The sequence below is a fragment of the Lotus japonicus genome, chromosome 2 (assembly GCF_012489685.1).
Source record: "Lotus japonicus ecotype B-129 chromosome 2, LjGifu_v1.2".
Taxonomy (NCBI): Eukaryota; Viridiplantae; Streptophyta; class Magnoliopsida; order Fabales; family Fabaceae; genus Lotus; species Lotus japonicus.
Window position 1 is genome coordinate 5826913 of NC_080042.1, and position 17372 is coordinate 5844284.

Here is a 17372-nt window from a genome sequence, read left to right on the forward strand (position 1 = left end):
GCATCTAACTGACTCAGTTGACAGCTAAGCATAACCGCATAGCCTAACTGAATTGCCAGCTCATTATAACAACCCTAGTGCTGACTGTTAGTACAGTCAGCAACTACTAAAGTGTAACTCTGTACACATTCATACAATGTACTCTAATACCGGAAGCGACAACCGTGCGGAGGAAAGCAACCGGTGATGGCCGTCGAACTGCGGCGGTGAGTACAAACTTTGGTGGTGAGAAATCAGAGGAGACTCTGGAGGCGAACTGCTTTGGGTAATAGAAAACGATGAACAACTGAACTTTGGGTTGAGGGTTTTGCATTACCTGCAGTGTGACCTGATTCAAAACAAATCAAAATTGGAAAATCATTAAAATTCTAAGAAACGCGAATGAAGAAGGAGAAGGGGATGCGCTTCTGCCATGAGAGGCCGGAACCTGCTGGAAAGTAGAGAGAGAAGGGAAGGAGATAGAGGTTCAATTGAAGTGTCTTATATAGGGAAATTGAGGCAAAGTATACTCTGTGCAAAAAAGTAAAATCAGGTATTGAAAAGTAGTAGAGTGAGAAAAGAAAAGTAAAGTTCAGGAAAAAGCTCATCATGTTCAGGAAAGTAGAAAAAATGGCAGCAAATTCAGATAAAGGAGAAAAAAAGAAGGCACACCACAAGTATTCAACACACGGTTGCAACAGAAATAATTACTGACAAAAAGTTTGTTCTCTAACTCTACACACTATCAAAAGTAAATCAAGCATAATGGAAACCTGATAAAGTACCAAAAAGGACACAAAATATGGCCTTACGGTGGACCATCAAACATGCTATAAAACTCTCACAATGAACAGTAGATTTTGGCTTCTTCCTTTGTAGTGTTTATAGATGAGAGTCTGATCCATAATATTCCCTAATTTAGTTCATTCAACATCACTGCTATTTTGTCCATTGTATACAAAAAATTAACACACATACACCGTGACTCTTCCTCACTGCATTAAGACTCTTCCTGGTAACAGAATGTAAAATTTATGAGAAAACCTGATATCCCCATGTAGAATTGGTCAAATTAAGAGACTGTTCTTAATATAGAGATGTCAGATGAGTTTTGAGCATGTATGCTTGTGTATATGAAGGAAGCTTCCAATGCATAACGCGTCCAGTACGTCTAACAATTCTAATCGAAGAATTTCAATCATCCTGAACATGTCACAATCAAATCTTGGGAGTTATTGATATCTTCAAGGGAATATATCTTCTAGAATGAAAAGGAAAGAGGGCATATATCTTATATTTGAAGTGTTAATTTCAACTACCACAAAAGAGCACAAACTGCAGAGCTAAACTGAGGACTTCATGTTTAGATGCCAAACTAACAGAAAGGAAGTTATATTGGAAAACTCAACACATTTGCCTGCAAGTCATAGTGTTAAGATTATTACTACTAGTTATATATTTAGCAATAGTTATCTACTCCAAGAGATCTACCTACAAAACTTAATTTGGTTTTGCTAAGGCAACTACATTTTGGTTCATAGCAATTTGGAATGATACATTTTGGTCTCAACACTAAGAAGTTAATAATGCCAGCACCAATTGCTAAATGAGCATACAAAAACCAGCAACAAACCAAAAGAAAAGAGACAACAATAAACGAGCCCATGACATTAGTGAAACACAAGCATGACATTACTCTATTAAAAGTTCAACATAAGGGAATGAAATCATTAAAGCAGGTTCACAAACATTAGAACATAGTTACAGCCACTATACAGGGGCTGCAAACTACAAGTCAAAGACTGGATTTGGGATAAAAGAAACAAAAGGAAACCGGCACAAAGGGAACTGACACAGAAGAGGAAAGTGCTTTGACACTTGAGAAACCACCACAAAGGCGCAGGACAAGATGCAGGGTTGACTCCTTCTAGATATTGTAATCTGCCAAAGTCCTGCCATCCTCCAACTGCTTCCCAGCCTTACGAAAGAAAAAAAATCATAGTATCGTACTGAGCCTTACGCTTTAGATACAATATCTTGTCATTGGGATCGTCACTGCCTTCCAGACACGTAAGAGTATGATCTAATTCTTCATAGTGATTGGGACAGACCCTATTAGGGTTAAGAAAACTACCACATCCACAGCGACATCCACAAATACTACATTCAGTACGTGCATCAGAATCATCATCATCAGAATCAACAAAATCATCATCATCATCAGCAAGTTTGTTTGGCTCTATCTCTGTGCTTTCTTCATCATCATCATCAGCAAGTTTGTTTGGCTCTATCTCTGTGCTTTCTTTTTCTCCTCCGGCTTTCTTCACTTGACTGTTGGTGGTCGTCTTGGCCTTCACATTATCAATGGTGTCAATGGTGTCGTCAAGGTTGAGGGTTCTCAGTGACAAGGTCTCCTTGGGGACGTCGTGGATGTCAAAGATAATCCTTTGCATATGAGCTGGGATGCCTTCCTTCTCTTCGATCTTAGCTTTGATGCTGTCAATGGAATCAGAACCCTTCACCTCGACAGAGATGTAGTCACCGGACAAGGTTCGTAGTAAGATTTGCATCTGTTGAAAACAATAGAGTAAAACATTGGAAATCAAATCACAAACCCTAATAATATCAAACTAAAACATAACCCTAAATGACAAAATTTGGGAAAGAATCAAAATTAGTGAACGCGTTGAGCAGAATAATTGAAGCAGTAAAATTAACAACGAAAATCTAGACAGACAGGATAATGGAATTGTAAGAATGGAAAATTGGGAAAAGGATTGAATCTCAAAACCCTAATATCCAACAGAAGCAATTGAAATTTTCGAAATTGATAGGGGAAAGAACTGAACGTATAATTGACTACGAAAACACAGACAGTATAACAAACAAGATTAAACCTAAATTAAAAAATAGAACCAGATTTTACCTCAACGGAGGGAGGCCGGAGGCGCGTGGAGGAAGTCACGGTGGCACGCACGATGGAGCAGGGGCGGAGACGGCGCTGGGTGATGGTGCTGGCGGGCGGTGGCGAGTGGCGATGGACGTTGAGACTCGAGAGTCGAGAAGCTTCTGTTTGAGATCGAGAAGGGGCTGGATTCAAGTTTTTATCTTTTAGTCCCTAAGCTTTTGTGTTTTTATTATTTGGCCTCTGATTATTCTTTTTGTCACTTGAGTCTGGGCTAGCCAAACAATACTTCAGCCCATTCCGTTTTTTTTTTCCAACAAATTTTTTTTATCACAGAATATTTTTTGCGAAGCCTGGGCACCTGCCCTAGCTAGCAGGCCGGGCCTTGGCTCAGCCCCTGCGTCTTGCTGCAACTCACTCTAAAGACACTGATTTGGTTGACCGAGAAAAAAGCAACGTCTTGCTCATCGGTCCTACCGGTTCAAGGAAGGCCCTTCTCGCCAAAACGCTCACCCGGATTGTCAATGTTCCCTTTGCAATTGATGATGCTACCGCTCTCACACAGGTATGTTTCACAATTCTCATATTTATGTTATCCACCGCCCACTTTCATTGATATGCTCCCACCCCACATTTCAGACTAGTTATGTCGGAGAAGATGTGGAGTCAATTTTATATAAGCTTCTTGTGGTATGTCCTCCTGTTTAACTTCCATATTCATTTCCCTTATCATTGCCAAAGCTTATATGGGTGCAATGCCATCCATGATACTTTTAATATTACATTGAAAATAGTGTCTTTTTTTAAAAAATCAATGTAATTTTTAACTAGTTTAGCTATAAGAACTGATTAATTTTCTGTGAAGAACTATAGTTGGTATTTCAGATTAGTGTTTAACAACAGGGCCGACTTTGGGCCTATGCAAGCAGGCTCATAGCTCAGGGCCTCCAAATTTCAGGGGCCTCCAAAAAAAAGCCCTTAGTAAGAATCAGTTATTATATTTAACGTTCAAATTTAAAAATAATGGTCGCATTGGTTCAGTGGGCGATGCCTCTTTTGGCTACTCAGAGGAAATCCAAAACAACACATATAGAATTCGAACCATGCCCATTGAGAAAGTCTCAAAATACACAACCACTAAACCAACTATAACATATTACTATGTTATTGAACATTAAATATTATAACCAATATATATTTCCAAGTTTATATTTTGGAAATATTTCTAACAGTCTCCTCTTCTCTTTTTCTCCCCTTTCCCCTCTTTTCTTTCTTTTCCTTACTAGCGTTTTTACCCTGTGTGTTGCACGGTGAATATTGATCTCATTATTTAAGCACGATTAATGAATTAAGATATGAAAAATTGAAAAATGAGCATTCAACCAAATAAAATCACAATGAGTAATAACTTGCAAAATTTGACAAAAACTTCATATACATTTAATCCTATATATTTTAATATTATGAAAAATATACTTAAATTAGATTAAAAATTGTTCCCGAGAGTTAGCAAAAGTGGTAAAAGCTATGAGACATAAGGGAAGGATGAGAATGAAAAGATAGCAAAAATTATTAGTTTTTACATGAACTATTTCTTGTGTAAAATGTTTTTCCCGTGAAACTTTTTTGCCATGTGATCTAATCATAAGTATATAGTACTCATTTAAGAAAAATGTTTTAAAATTTGGTCTCAATTACTTTTATTTAGTACTCATTTTAAATTTCAAACTCAAATCTCAATTTTTTTTACAATTTTTAAAAAAGGAAATGCATTAACTTAAATTGAATATTGACTCCTTAATCTATGAGATGATTCAATAAATTATATTTATTTCTTAAAAAATTAAAAGAAACCTAATTAATTATTATGAATGAATTTACAACTGATTTAGGGTGAATAAAAAACGTATTATGTGTCTAAGAAAAATAATTTAAAATCCGAGTGAAAAATTGGATCAAATTACTATTATTTAGTACCCATTTTAAATTTCAAAATCAGATCGCAAAATTATTTTTTACAATTTTAAAAATAATAAATTAATTAAATAAAATTAAATATTCACTCCTTAATCTATGAGATCATTCCATTATTTAAATTTTTTCTAAAAAAGGTAAAAGAAACCGCAATAATTATTATGAAAGGAAAAATCAAAATCTACTCATAAAAACGAAATTGACTCTTTTTTTCATCATTCCACTCCGAAATTTCATGTCGCCCAATTAGAATGTTTTTTTTTAAATTGATTATTCATTTCCATTTTACTTAAAAAACGGATTTGCCTTATTTATACTCATAACTAACTAAATCTGATTTTCCTTAAGAAAGTTGATTATGTACTCATTAAATTCAATATTTATTTTCTTTTTTCGTTAAAACTAAAGGATTAAGTGTTTACATTTTTTTTAATATCACACCATAAATTTTGACGCAAGTACTATTATTCACAACCAATTTTCAATTTAAAATTTCAAACTCAAATCTCAATATTAAATTGAATATTCACACCATAATCTATGGGATTATTCTAATTTTTATATTTATTACATGAAAAGTTAAAGAAACCCCATTAATTATTATTAAAGGAGAAATCAAAATTTATTCAACAGAATTGACATTTTTTTAATTCATTTTACCTTGAAAGTAAATGTATCCCAATCAAAATGATTTTTTTATAATTGATTATTCATTTCCTTTTCATTAAATAAACAAATTTCTCTTATTTATATTGATCACAAACTAAATCTGATTTTGCATAAGAAAGTTGAATATCTACCCATAATATTTATTATTGATTTGCTTATTTTGTTAAAAAAAAGTATCAAGTGTTTTAAAATCTGACTGAAAATTAGGCTCCAATTACTATTATTTAGTACTCAATTAAAATTTCAAACTCAAATCTCAATTTTTTTTACATTTTATAAAAAAGGAAATGCATTCACTTAAAAATAATAGTCACACCATAATCTAAACGCAAAACAGTAAATAACTCAACATGCACGAATAAATAAATAAATTACAACATAAAACGACAATCTTTGCTAAGTTGGAAGAAGATGATGCATCAGCCTTTAATCCAAATGTGGTTGTCATGAACGGATCTGAACTATCCTGAAATTAGAGTAAAAATTGAAATTCACAATACGTAACTATTCTATAGTGATAGCATGTGCATATATAATAGCATTTAATTTTATTTTAACTTACATCACTTAATACTAATTATGTAAGCCGCAACTGTTCAACACTGTCATCCTCAACCAAAATCTGTGAACACCAAAAGAAAAAGAGTATAACCAAAATGTAACATGCTAAACATTAAATCATGCAGCAAGGTCAGTAGATGAAGATTCATGCCTAAAATCTAAAGATGTATATGTTTTCCTGAGTTATATGTTTCAATATGCTTTGCTCAAAATAAATGTGAATAAAAAAATTCATAAGGCTTACCTCTCCTTCCTTCTATTTCTTCTTTGGTTTTTAATTGTAGAACAAAACTCAACCAAGCCACTCTGGAAAAACAAACAAAAAATTCAGCAAAGTCTAACAGAAAGTAGGAAGAGGGCAAAAACCTCACATGTTGTATTCACTCTTGAAGAATCTTCCATATAAGCTCACCATCCCCAATTCCAATTCGCAATAAAAGTCCCATGGTGATGAGGCCTATGGAATTACAGAAGTAAAAGTAAAAGAGCATCACTCCAATCAAAATCATTTCAATAAATCACACACGTTGCAGATCATTTCATAATGTTCATAGAGATGTAACTATACCCTTATGATATGGCAAGAAATTGGTTGAATCAGAAGCAATACCTGAACTTTTTTTGCTTTTTCAACATTTTCTTCTCAATTTCCCAGTCATCACAACAACAGTTATTTCAAAGCTCTTAGATGATGGTTAAGGGATGAAATGATAGAGGAGAAGAATTACATAAGGGAGTTTATATAGATGAAAATAATTAGGGTTTATGTTGTTTGCATGTGAAAAATGAAAGGAGAATATTGTTCCAAAAAGAATATTCAAAATTTGAATTTATAGATTGTCAAAATTTTAAAATTTGAATTTGAATCTTGATTTCAAAAACGTAGATTTTGAAAGGTTACAAAATCGGTTTTAATCACATAAAAAAAAGCAAGATACGTATAACAAAAGTGAGAAAGTTTTCGTTTTTAAGCCTTATGTATGAATAAGAATATTAAACATCAATTAATGTGATTTTGAATGATTATTCCATAGGTAGTCAATGATGGGTGATGACTTTTGTTATAGCATTAATGGAGAGTTTAAAAAAAATTAAACAACAATTAATAATATTTTGAATGACTATTCCATAAGTAGTCATTGATGGGTGATGACTTTTGATTCAGCATAAATGAACAGTTAAAAAAAATTAATCAACAATTAATGAGATTTTTATGATTATTCAATAGATTGTCAATGATGGGCCAAAAAACTAAAATTAAGGAGAAATTGTCTCGCCATAAATTTGTCAGAATGATTTAGAGCTTGACACTTGTCAGCTAATGAGGGAGGGTGGATAAGAGTGAACCTGAGAGTGCCAACTCATCTAAGTGGGTCTCACAGAGTTCTTAGATGTCGCTGCAACCTTCTTCTTTTTTTTCTCACGGACGTGATGCATCTTTTCAATTTGATTTAATTTGCTTTTAGCTTCTAGAGCTTTCCGTAATTATTGTTTTTCTTTTAAGTTTTCATTATTATATATTGTTTTTGTTTTAAACAATTTTTGTGTCGGTGTGGCTCCGCAATTGAGACTGTGATTCATTGCCTGCGGGATTGTCCGGCTTCGCTTCAGGTTTGGCGGGGGATTGGTTTTGTGCTTCCGGCGGCTTTTTTCACGCTACAGGATTTTCAGGATGTGTTGCATGAGTTCGAGGGGTTTACCATGCTTGTAGTTTTGTCGACAGCTTGGACAATTTGGAAAGCTAGATGTAAGGCCTTGATTGCTGGTAAGAATCTTGAGGTCTTTCAGGTGGTGCGCGAGGCTCGTTCTCTGTGGGTGCTGGTGGCCCATGTATTTCACCGTTCGACACCGCCTGCTGTGGAGCGATGGGTTAGATGGATCCCTCCTAGGACGGGCTTCGTTTCTCTTAATACTGATGGCAGCTCGATTGGGAATCCCGGTCCCTCTGGGTTTGGAGGTGTCGTGCGTACATCCCAGGGTTCTTGGATATTTGGCTTTGCTGGGTTTGCGGGTGTTGGTGATAGCCTTCGTGCAGAGTTGTTGGCTATTCTTAGGGGTTTGACGTTGTGTTGGGAGCATGGATATAGGAGTGTGGAGCTTTTCATAGACTCTATGCTTGCGTTGGGGCTTTTGGCTTCTGATCATCCCCCGTTTCATCAGTATGCGTGCATAATTAATGGCATCAAGGGTCTTCTTCGCCGGAGTTGGGTTGTCCACTGTCATCACTTGCTCCGTGAAGGAAATGCTGTTGCTGATTATTTGGCTAAGCTTGGAGCGTCTTCTACGACCACTATTAGCTTTTGGGATTCTCCTTTAGCAGGGGTCATGCCTGCTTTGCATGCTGACGCCCTTGGTGTCGCCTTCTTGAGGCAGTAGTTTTCTTGCTGTTGTTTTTCTTTCTTTGCTTCTTTTATCCAAAAAAAAAACAAAGATGAGCAACACGTACATCACAGGGAACACTTACGACACTTACGGTTCCTTTTGCTTGGTCCAAATTTTTTTTTTTGACTTAAATATGTTGGAGGTCCCTCTAAAATAGGAGTCATTTGGTTAAGGGTCCTACAAAACTTTTTTGGTGGAATAAGCCCCTAATGTGAAAATAATATATAGTGATAAGCTCTTGCCGTGAGGTTCCGTTTAATTTTTGACGATTCTGCAAACGACGCTAACGTGGATTATATTTTGTGAAAATCATTAGGGTACCACGTAAGTAAATTAGGCATGAAAAAAGTAAAAAAAATAAAAACCCAAAGTAAAAAACCCAAGTAAAATCCTCAAACGTACTTGGGTTTTATACTTTGGGTTTTTATTGTATTTTTATTTTTTTCAACCGTCATTTACTTACGTGGCACCCTATTTAATTTCCTCAAACGTACTTGGGTTTTATACTTTGGGTTTTTATTGTATTTTTTTTTTCAACCGTCATTTACTTACGTGACACCCTATTTAATTGAATAATTTTCACAAAATAAAATCCACGTCAGCGCCGTTTGCAGAATCATCAGAAATTAAACGGACCCTCACGACAGGGGCTTATCACTATATATTATTTTTACATTAGGGGCTTATTCCGCCCAAAAAATAATGTAGGGGCCTTAAACAAATGACTCATATTTTAGAGGGACCTCCAACATATTTAAGCCTTTTTTTTGCAAAGGTGGGTAGAAAACAATATATTTAGGGTTATTGGGTAGTTTTGGATCCGCTGGTTTGAACATTCACCGTAAAAAAGTCTCGGAAATGACATTTGTTTCGTGATTTTATTTAGCACACTATTTGTATGTTTCATCCCTCTTATTTCAAACTATACTTTTTTTATAAGCTTCAAATTATACCTTTAAGTCTTTTTTTATTTCAGTTTATAACTATTTATATATTGTGTCAATGTGAATTTGCCATTAATTTTTTTTTGCCCAGGCTCTAAAAAATTCCTAGCTCCGCCACTGGTTAGCATTGACAGCAATTGAGAATAATTTGTTGGAGAATATACAATATGAAAACTTGATTGTAAATTTTGCTTCAAGAAGTGCTAGGAGAGAGACTTTTTTTAAGTAGTTAATTTTTTTTTTTGGATAATATTGACTTGAATATGACGTTTCGTTTATTTTAGTCACATATTTTTGAAGTTGTTGATACTATTTACAATTTAAATAGATAATGTTCTTAAAAAAAATTATTAGAGATCCATTTGTATTATTTGCCCAGAACCTCTCGGGACCAGCCCTGGTGTTTATGGAAAGCACGACCTTCTTGATGTGCATTTAGAGAAACTTATTTAGAGAAACTCACAGTACTTATATGCATCATTGTCTCTATTGTCTGAGTGCTTGGAGGTAGATGTAGAATTTTTCATTTTACTTGATGAACCTTCTTTTCAGGAAGCTGACTTCAATGTGGAATTATCTCAGCGAGGGATTGTCTATGTTGATGAAGTTGATAAAATTACTAAGGTTTCACATTCTGATGAAATCTTGGTTCTGTGTTTTTGGTTATAGTATAAATTGTTAACTTTGGCTGCCTACTGTTGGAATAATGACATTCAAGAAATTTAATTCATCTTTATTCTCCTTTTCCGTTACTCTATCAAATATTGAATAGCTTAATTCATTTACAGTTTTGTGTTTTATTGGTTTTAAAACTCCTTTTTAATGGTTTTTTTAGGGTTAATTGTCAAATTGGTCGCGAGTTTTGAATTTAGTCCCTCCCCAAAAAATACTTAGTGATATCTCCCTGTACTTTCACGCATTTTGGAATTAGTCCTCGCTGGAGGGCGGAGCTCCGACGAGGTTGTCCAGTGACATAGTAGAGCTTACATGGCAGGCCACTTGTAATTTTGAATTAAAACTTTAATTCCAATGTGTAATTAATATTTTTAAACAGAAATTAATAATTAAAATAAAATTAATAATTTAATATTAAGAAATTAAAAAAAATCACAAAAAACCCAACACATCACAACCAATTAACCTCTGCAGATCTGATGATCAATTAACCTCACCCAGAAACCCAACCCCATCCAGAAACCTCAAACCCAATCCCAACCTCATCCCCAACCCATCGCAACCCACCTCCACCCAAGAAGAGAAAATGAAGAACCCCATCCAGAATCAAAGAGAAGATGAAGAAGCATAAAACAAAGGTGGGAGAAGGAGAGTGATGGAATGAGAGGAGATTCGTCATGGGTGGTGCGATGGCTGCAGATCCACGGGGTGCGACAACCTTCTTCTTCTTCTCTAGGTTGTCGTGGGTTTTGGATCGGGGGGTGGTTTTCTGGGGGTGGAAAAGTTGTCTTTTGTTTACCTCTTCATCATGTTCGTGTGCTGCCATGGATGCAGGGAGGTAGTGGGAGATTAAGGTTATTTTTGGGGATAAAGATGATGTTTTTTTTTTTTGTAATTTTAGTTTTTCATTAAAAAATTTAATTTCATTATTAATTACAACGTGGAATTAAAGTTTTAATTCAGAATTACACGTGGCCTGCCATGTAAGCTTTAGTCTGCCACTGGACAACCTCGTCGGAGCTCCGCCCTCCGGCGAGGACTAATTCCAAAATGCGTGAAAGTACAGAGAGATATCGCTAAGTATTTTTCGGGGAGGGACTAAATTCAAAACTCACTACAAAGACAGGGACCAATTTGACCATTAACTCTTTTTTTTATCACCCTTTAATATGATCATCATGGCTTATGGCCGTTGAATAGAGAGGGACGAGTGTGGTTATTCCATGGCTGTTATATAAGATTGGTTTCACTTGGTCAAGTGATGAGCAATATAGGTGATGTCCATTGGTTTATATGTGGGCACAGGTGAGATAAGGATGGATAGATATATAAAATATAAAATGTGTGTTCTTCTCCTTTTGTGTATTCCAGCATATTTAGGTTCTGATTGCACAGTACTTTACATGCGGTTGTGTTAACTTTGGGGAGCAAACCCAGCAAAGGATTGCACCAGAGGTCTGCCAGAATTTTTACTTTCAAGGCAGTGGTTCGTGCACGGCGCAACTTTCCTTCCCAATATTTCCAACACCTACTTCCAAAGCGTTAGTTTAAACATTGGAAGGGATGTATTTGGGGAGGGTGTCCAGCACGCCTTGCTGAAAATGCTGGAAAGCACTGTGGGTCAATTTTACTATTAAGATTTTACTTTGTGAATAAAGTATTTATATTAAAAATGTGGAGCTTAAGGTTGTGATAGTTGTTTTGCAAATAATGCATGCTAGGAAAAGATTATGCATTGTCCTCATTATAAAACTTTTCAATTGTTTGCATTGCCATAACCAGTGACGGATCCAGGAATTTTAAGTCGTGGGTGCAATTTATACATATAAATTTATAGCATTAAAAAAGCGATATTTACTATAACAAGTGAGCATATACATCATAAATGATTTTTAAGAGTTTATTTTTCAAAATCAATGCACAATTTTTTCATTCTTAACACTATTAAACGTTGTTCTTTCTAGCCCATCAAGACCGGCTCGAATATGTTTAAATGTAATTTGTATGGGATCCTACTAAAAATATGGGTTATACAGAAAAATTTAGTTATATACTAGTAATCTAATACTCTTGTGGACTTTTTGAAAAAAATAGTGGGGTCAAATGCCCCCATGGTGCTTCACATGGGTCCGTCCCTGGCCATAACTGACGGATTATTTGATGTAACGTTGCATCATATCTAAGAAGACTTAGAAATTTTAGCAATTGGATGAAGCCATGGCGAACTTTTTTTACTGTGTAACTCACGACTTAAGCATTGTCAAATTTGGGGGTAAAATTTAAAAGAGCTTTCACACTCACATTTACGCTTGACTTTCTTTCTATGTCTCTCGTCTTTTTCTGTTTTTCAATCATCTCACCCATCTTATCTTTTATTTTCTCACTCTTTTCTTCTTACTCTCTCTTCCCTCCACTTTATATGGAGTGTCAACAAAACTGAACTCAATTTAAAATTGCATCAGTGCTGTTTAAAGATATTTTAGATCTTAAAAATGATTGTCCCCTCGCAGAGCACTAACAAAAGGGGTGACTTTGACGTCGTGGCTGGTGATGGCTGTCGACGGTACTCAAGACCTGCCAAGAAAGAACCACTGCGGGGGGATTGAGTGCTCCACCGCCGCGAAAGTAGGGCTTGGCTGCACAAATGAGAGAGAAGGGTGATACAAAGGCGTTGAGAGAGAAAGAGAAAGAGAAAAAGAGAGGAGAAAGTGAGAACGTGTGATCACTTTTCTTCCATTTCTTAAATCCTTGTTTAATAAAAATGATTAAATGTTAGATTAGTCTTCATTATTTATTATTATTATTATTATTATTATTATTATTATTATTAGGCTTAATTGCACTTTTGGTCCCCCAACTATACCCTTCCTGCGAAAATCGTCCTTAAACTTCAAAATTAGCAAAAAACGACCCTGAAGTTTACACCCGGTTGCAAAACTGGTCTGCCGTCCAAAACCATCCAAAACTTAACGGATTCTGGGTTAAAAAATGAATTAAAAATTAAAAAAGTGAAACCCAACAACCTTCATTCATTATTCATCTTCTTCAAACATCTTCTTCTTCATTTTCATCCCTGTCATTTTCTTCCCACATCATCCTCAATTCTTCTATTTTGATTCAAAATTCTATTGGAGAAAAAAACTAAAAGGAGCAGCAGCAACTTCCATTTGGTGTTTCAAAAGAGCGTAGGTGGCAGAAGCGACAACAGAAGCGATGAAAGGTGGCAGAGATGGAGAAAAAGGTGAACGAAGATACACATAGCTTTGCAGACGAAGTTGAGGTTGCTGATTCGGTCAATGGTTCGGCGACGGTGGCGGGTGATGGTGAAGGAGGCAGATTCAAGCCACCACCTTTCTTCTTCAGATCTGGTCTCTGTTGATTCTGTGTCTCTCTCATTTCATATATTCCTCCCTCCACGACTCCTTCCTCTTTAAAACTCATAAAAGTCCCCCTTTGTTCACCCCCAGAACCCAGAAAACCCACCGATTTTGGAACACCAACACACTTGCATTTTCAAGTTCTGGGTTTTATGGTTGTTTATGGTTTGAGTACTAGATTTGAAGGGGGTCAATTGATCTTCTGCTTCAATTGCTTGGATGTGATGGTGAATTTTGGTTTCGATTGAAGAAGCTGAGAGAAAATGCAGGTTGAGGTGGAAAGGGATAACAAACAAGAAACGATAAAACTCACCTCTTCAGTTTTTCAGGATTTGTTTTTCCTGGATTTGGTTTCCTTTTAATCTGAACAATTTTTTTTTGGATTAAAATTTCAGGTTGTGATCATTTGAATCTCAAATGCTCTCATGAATTGATGTAATATTCTGGGTATTTCTGGATTTCAATTAAAATACTATTATTTTCTCAATTTTATTTTTTATTTATTTTTTAATACATTTTTAACAGAATATTCTGTTAGTTTTTAGACGGAATCTAACGGAAAACCAATTTTGCAACCGGGTGTAAACTTTAGGGTCGTTTTTTGCTAATTTTAAAGTTTGAGGACGATTTTCGCAGGAAGGGTATAGTTGGGGGACCAAAAGTGCAATTAAGCCTTATTATTATTATTATTATTATTATTATTATTATTATTATTATTATTATTATTATTATTACCTCAATCTGTATTCGCCTCCTTCCTCTTTCCTCTGATCATTCAGTAGGTTCTTGACTTCTTGTTCTTGATTTTTCTTTAGCCATGGCCGCCTCCGACGACCCTAACCGGGAATTAGATTTCCCACCCCTGTATTAGAATTGTCACCCCAGCCTTTTTAAAAAAATGCTGGGAGTACCCTCCGGGACTTAAACCTCTATCCCAGTCCAGTTGTGGAGGTTTTGGACTCCGTCCGAGAGTTACACTTTCGGATACGTTAATTACAGTTCAGTAACATGACTTTAGTCCAATTGCAGCAAAAATAACATGACTTTAAAATTGAAAAGTTACATAATCCAAGTTAAGAAAAATAACAATACATAATCCAAGTTAAGCATTTGAAAAGTGAAGCAAAATAACAATACATAATCTAAGCTAAGCATTTGGAAAGTTACACAAATAGTCTTGGCGTTTGCAAGGGCGGATTAAGGTTGATGGTGAATCTTGTTCCATTTCTTTTGGTTATTTTCTGTAACAAGGGAAGAAGAAGGGAAGTAATGTAATGGTGTAGGATGCCTTTGGTGCATCTGGAACTAATATAGGAAGTAAAGGGATTTATGGTGTAGGATGAATGAGTAATGGGGTTGGTGGTGGGGTTGGTGATGAAGAGTAATGGTGGTAAGAGTTGGATGTATGATAGACAGTGATGGTGGTTGAGAGTGTAATTTGGAAATATGTATTTGGTTTGGTCTTAACTTAGTGCATTCTGCTGCATCTGGTAAGAGTGATCCGGGAGTATAAGTTTCGGATTACTCCAGTAATATAAGTTTCGGACTGATTGATAATTAAATTTGCCACCCCACGCCTTTTTAAGACGTCCGAGAGTTGCGTAACCGGATTAATATGAAACTTAAAGATTCGGACCTCTCAAACCAGATACTGTCACAAAGGCAGAAACACCAAAATGCAGAGATAATAATATAGGACAAACAGACATGGTTACAATACTAGAGCATTGTTTTAATACATGTAGGAAAATATTCAAATGTCAAATCTAATACAACATTACAAACATGAATCATACTATCAATCTTTTGTTATGTATATGTAATCATTCTTGCTATGAACATGAGGACCAATCCAAGCAGTGTGTTCAACCATAATGCTTTCCAAACGCTTTTGATACGGTATACACCATTCGGACTCGGGTTCTACAACGTTGTATTCCCATTGGGGAGCACTTGGTGGCATAGGATGTCCAGACACCAACTTCAGCTACATTTAAGAGTATAAGAGTAAAATTAGATATATTTCAAACATAAATTGTTTAACGTGACAAGAGAGTGTGTTAATAAAAAACTAGAGTACTTAATAGAAGATATACTTGTACAAAGTGATTGGTCACATGACCAACAGCTACGACAGGATGTTCTAACGGTGGGGCGCCTCCTCTCATTGGAAGGTAAGTGTAACTAGATTTTAACGAGATGGAGATGAAAACCACCCGAAACCGGTTAGCAATAAGGTACCCCATCTCCGGTAGATGCATCCATTTGTCTTCAGTGGCTCTACCACCAGGAGGTAGATGCTAGCATGTTTCAAAACTTCTTGTCAATTTCAATTCAGAAAGCATGCTAGCTAGATTAACATGTTTAGAAATCCTTCTACAATCTAGTCTAAAATCTAAACCCAAAATCCTTCTACAATAAGTTGATCAAAACATACTATAATCAATCCCAGATCATATTGAAACCCATGAACCAAAAAAATGGGTCACAATAACTACTGAAAAAAAACATAGCAATAAGAACAGATTGAGAAAGATAAAGAGTGATGAAAAGTAGCATTTTTCACCACTAAAGCACTAAACCAGATCCAACAAGAACATTGAGCAATACTGAAAAAAACATAGCAATAAGAACAGATTGAGAAAGATATATAAAGAGTGATGAAAAGTATCATTTTCCACCACTAAAGCACTAAACCCGATCCAACAAGAACATTGAGCAATACAGAACCTTCAAGATATGAACAATTCCGAATCTTCAAGATTCAGACTGCACATCAACCCCAAATTCGCACCACAAATATCCAACAACCCCCAAACCCCAAATTATACAAATTCATACCAAAATTCATGAAACAAACATGCATAATCCACAATAGCAAACACTCTAATCCAGAATAATCATCAACTAAACCAAAAAATTCAACAGATTTGGAAGGAACCCTAATCTACGAAAGGGAATTAAAGTTACCTCAATTGAACAACAATGCTTGGTTGCACAAGGTCGATGTTTGGTCCTTCCGTCGATGCTTGGTCGCACAAGGTCGCTTCTTGGTCGCTACTTGTTCGCAAAAAGTCGAGACCTCCGAGTGTTGAACTTATGTGAATGAATGATCTCGTGTTTTGTCTGTTCTAAAACTAATACAATCCAAAAGTTGAACATCTGGATCAATCCGAAAGCTTATCTCCTGGAGTAAAACACGGAGGGGCAATTTAGTATTTCCGTGGGGTGGCAATTCTAATCCAGGGGTGGGAAATCTAAGAAATCTAATTCCCACCCTAACCCCTTCTCAGAGAAGTAAGAGTGGCTGTTAAAAAACTTCAGGATATTAATTCACTCTCCTCCACCGTCCCTTCCTTCAACTCCAACCCAACCTCCTCCTCCTCCACCTTGGACGAGAAGCTTCACCAGTTAAAGGTGTCTGCATTGAGTTTGAAGCAGAAGCAACTTGCTCATGGTAAACGCTTGCATGAGTTGGACGAAACCAGGAAGCCTTTATGCAATGAGATCATCGAGTAAATCATGGTGGTCGAGGAACACAGGCGCCGCCTCAAAACTCAGAAGCAAATGAGGCTGAAGGAGATGACACTGGAGATTCTTGAGGTGTCAAAAGATTTGACAAACTCCAGACTAGCTTCCTTCAATGAGATTCTCCAAGACTTGTCCTGGATAACGAAAGAGGATTATGATGAAGATGAGGAGGAGGAGTTTGGGAAGATATGGAATGAATTAAAGGAGGGGCTTATGAGGGCTATGAGGTTTGAGGTGATACAGTTTCAGGTGTTAGCCAAGAAGATAGGCGGCGTAATAGCTACTATTGAAGACGAAATCAGCAATTACTTATATGTTCGCGACAACTGCAGCTGCACTAGTGGCCAATTTTGCGGGGGGGCATGGTATTTATAC

General features: G+C 36.0%; 1 protein-coding gene across 1 annotated transcript; it reads right to left on the reverse strand.

Annotated features, from left to right (window-relative positions):
- Positions 1–1622: 1622 nt before the first annotated feature.
- Positions 1623–3095, reverse strand: LOC130737460 (ubiquitin-NEDD8-like protein RUB2). Its single transcript, XM_057589227.1, has 2 exons — positions 2906–3095; positions 1623–2549 (listed from the first exon to the last, which is right to left on the reverse strand). Exon 2 carries the CDS (start codon positions 2547–2549, stop codon positions 1959–1961), a length of 591 nt encoding a protein of 196 aa, XP_057445210.1. The 5' UTR covers positions 2906–3095; the 3' UTR covers positions 1623–1958.
- Positions 3096–17372: the final 14277 nt, after the last annotated feature.

Coding starts and splice junctions, on each gene's coding strand:
- LOC130737460 (XM_057589227.1), bottom strand. CDS start 2,549: ATGCAAATCTTACTACGAACCTTGTCCGGTGACTACATCTCTGTCGAG.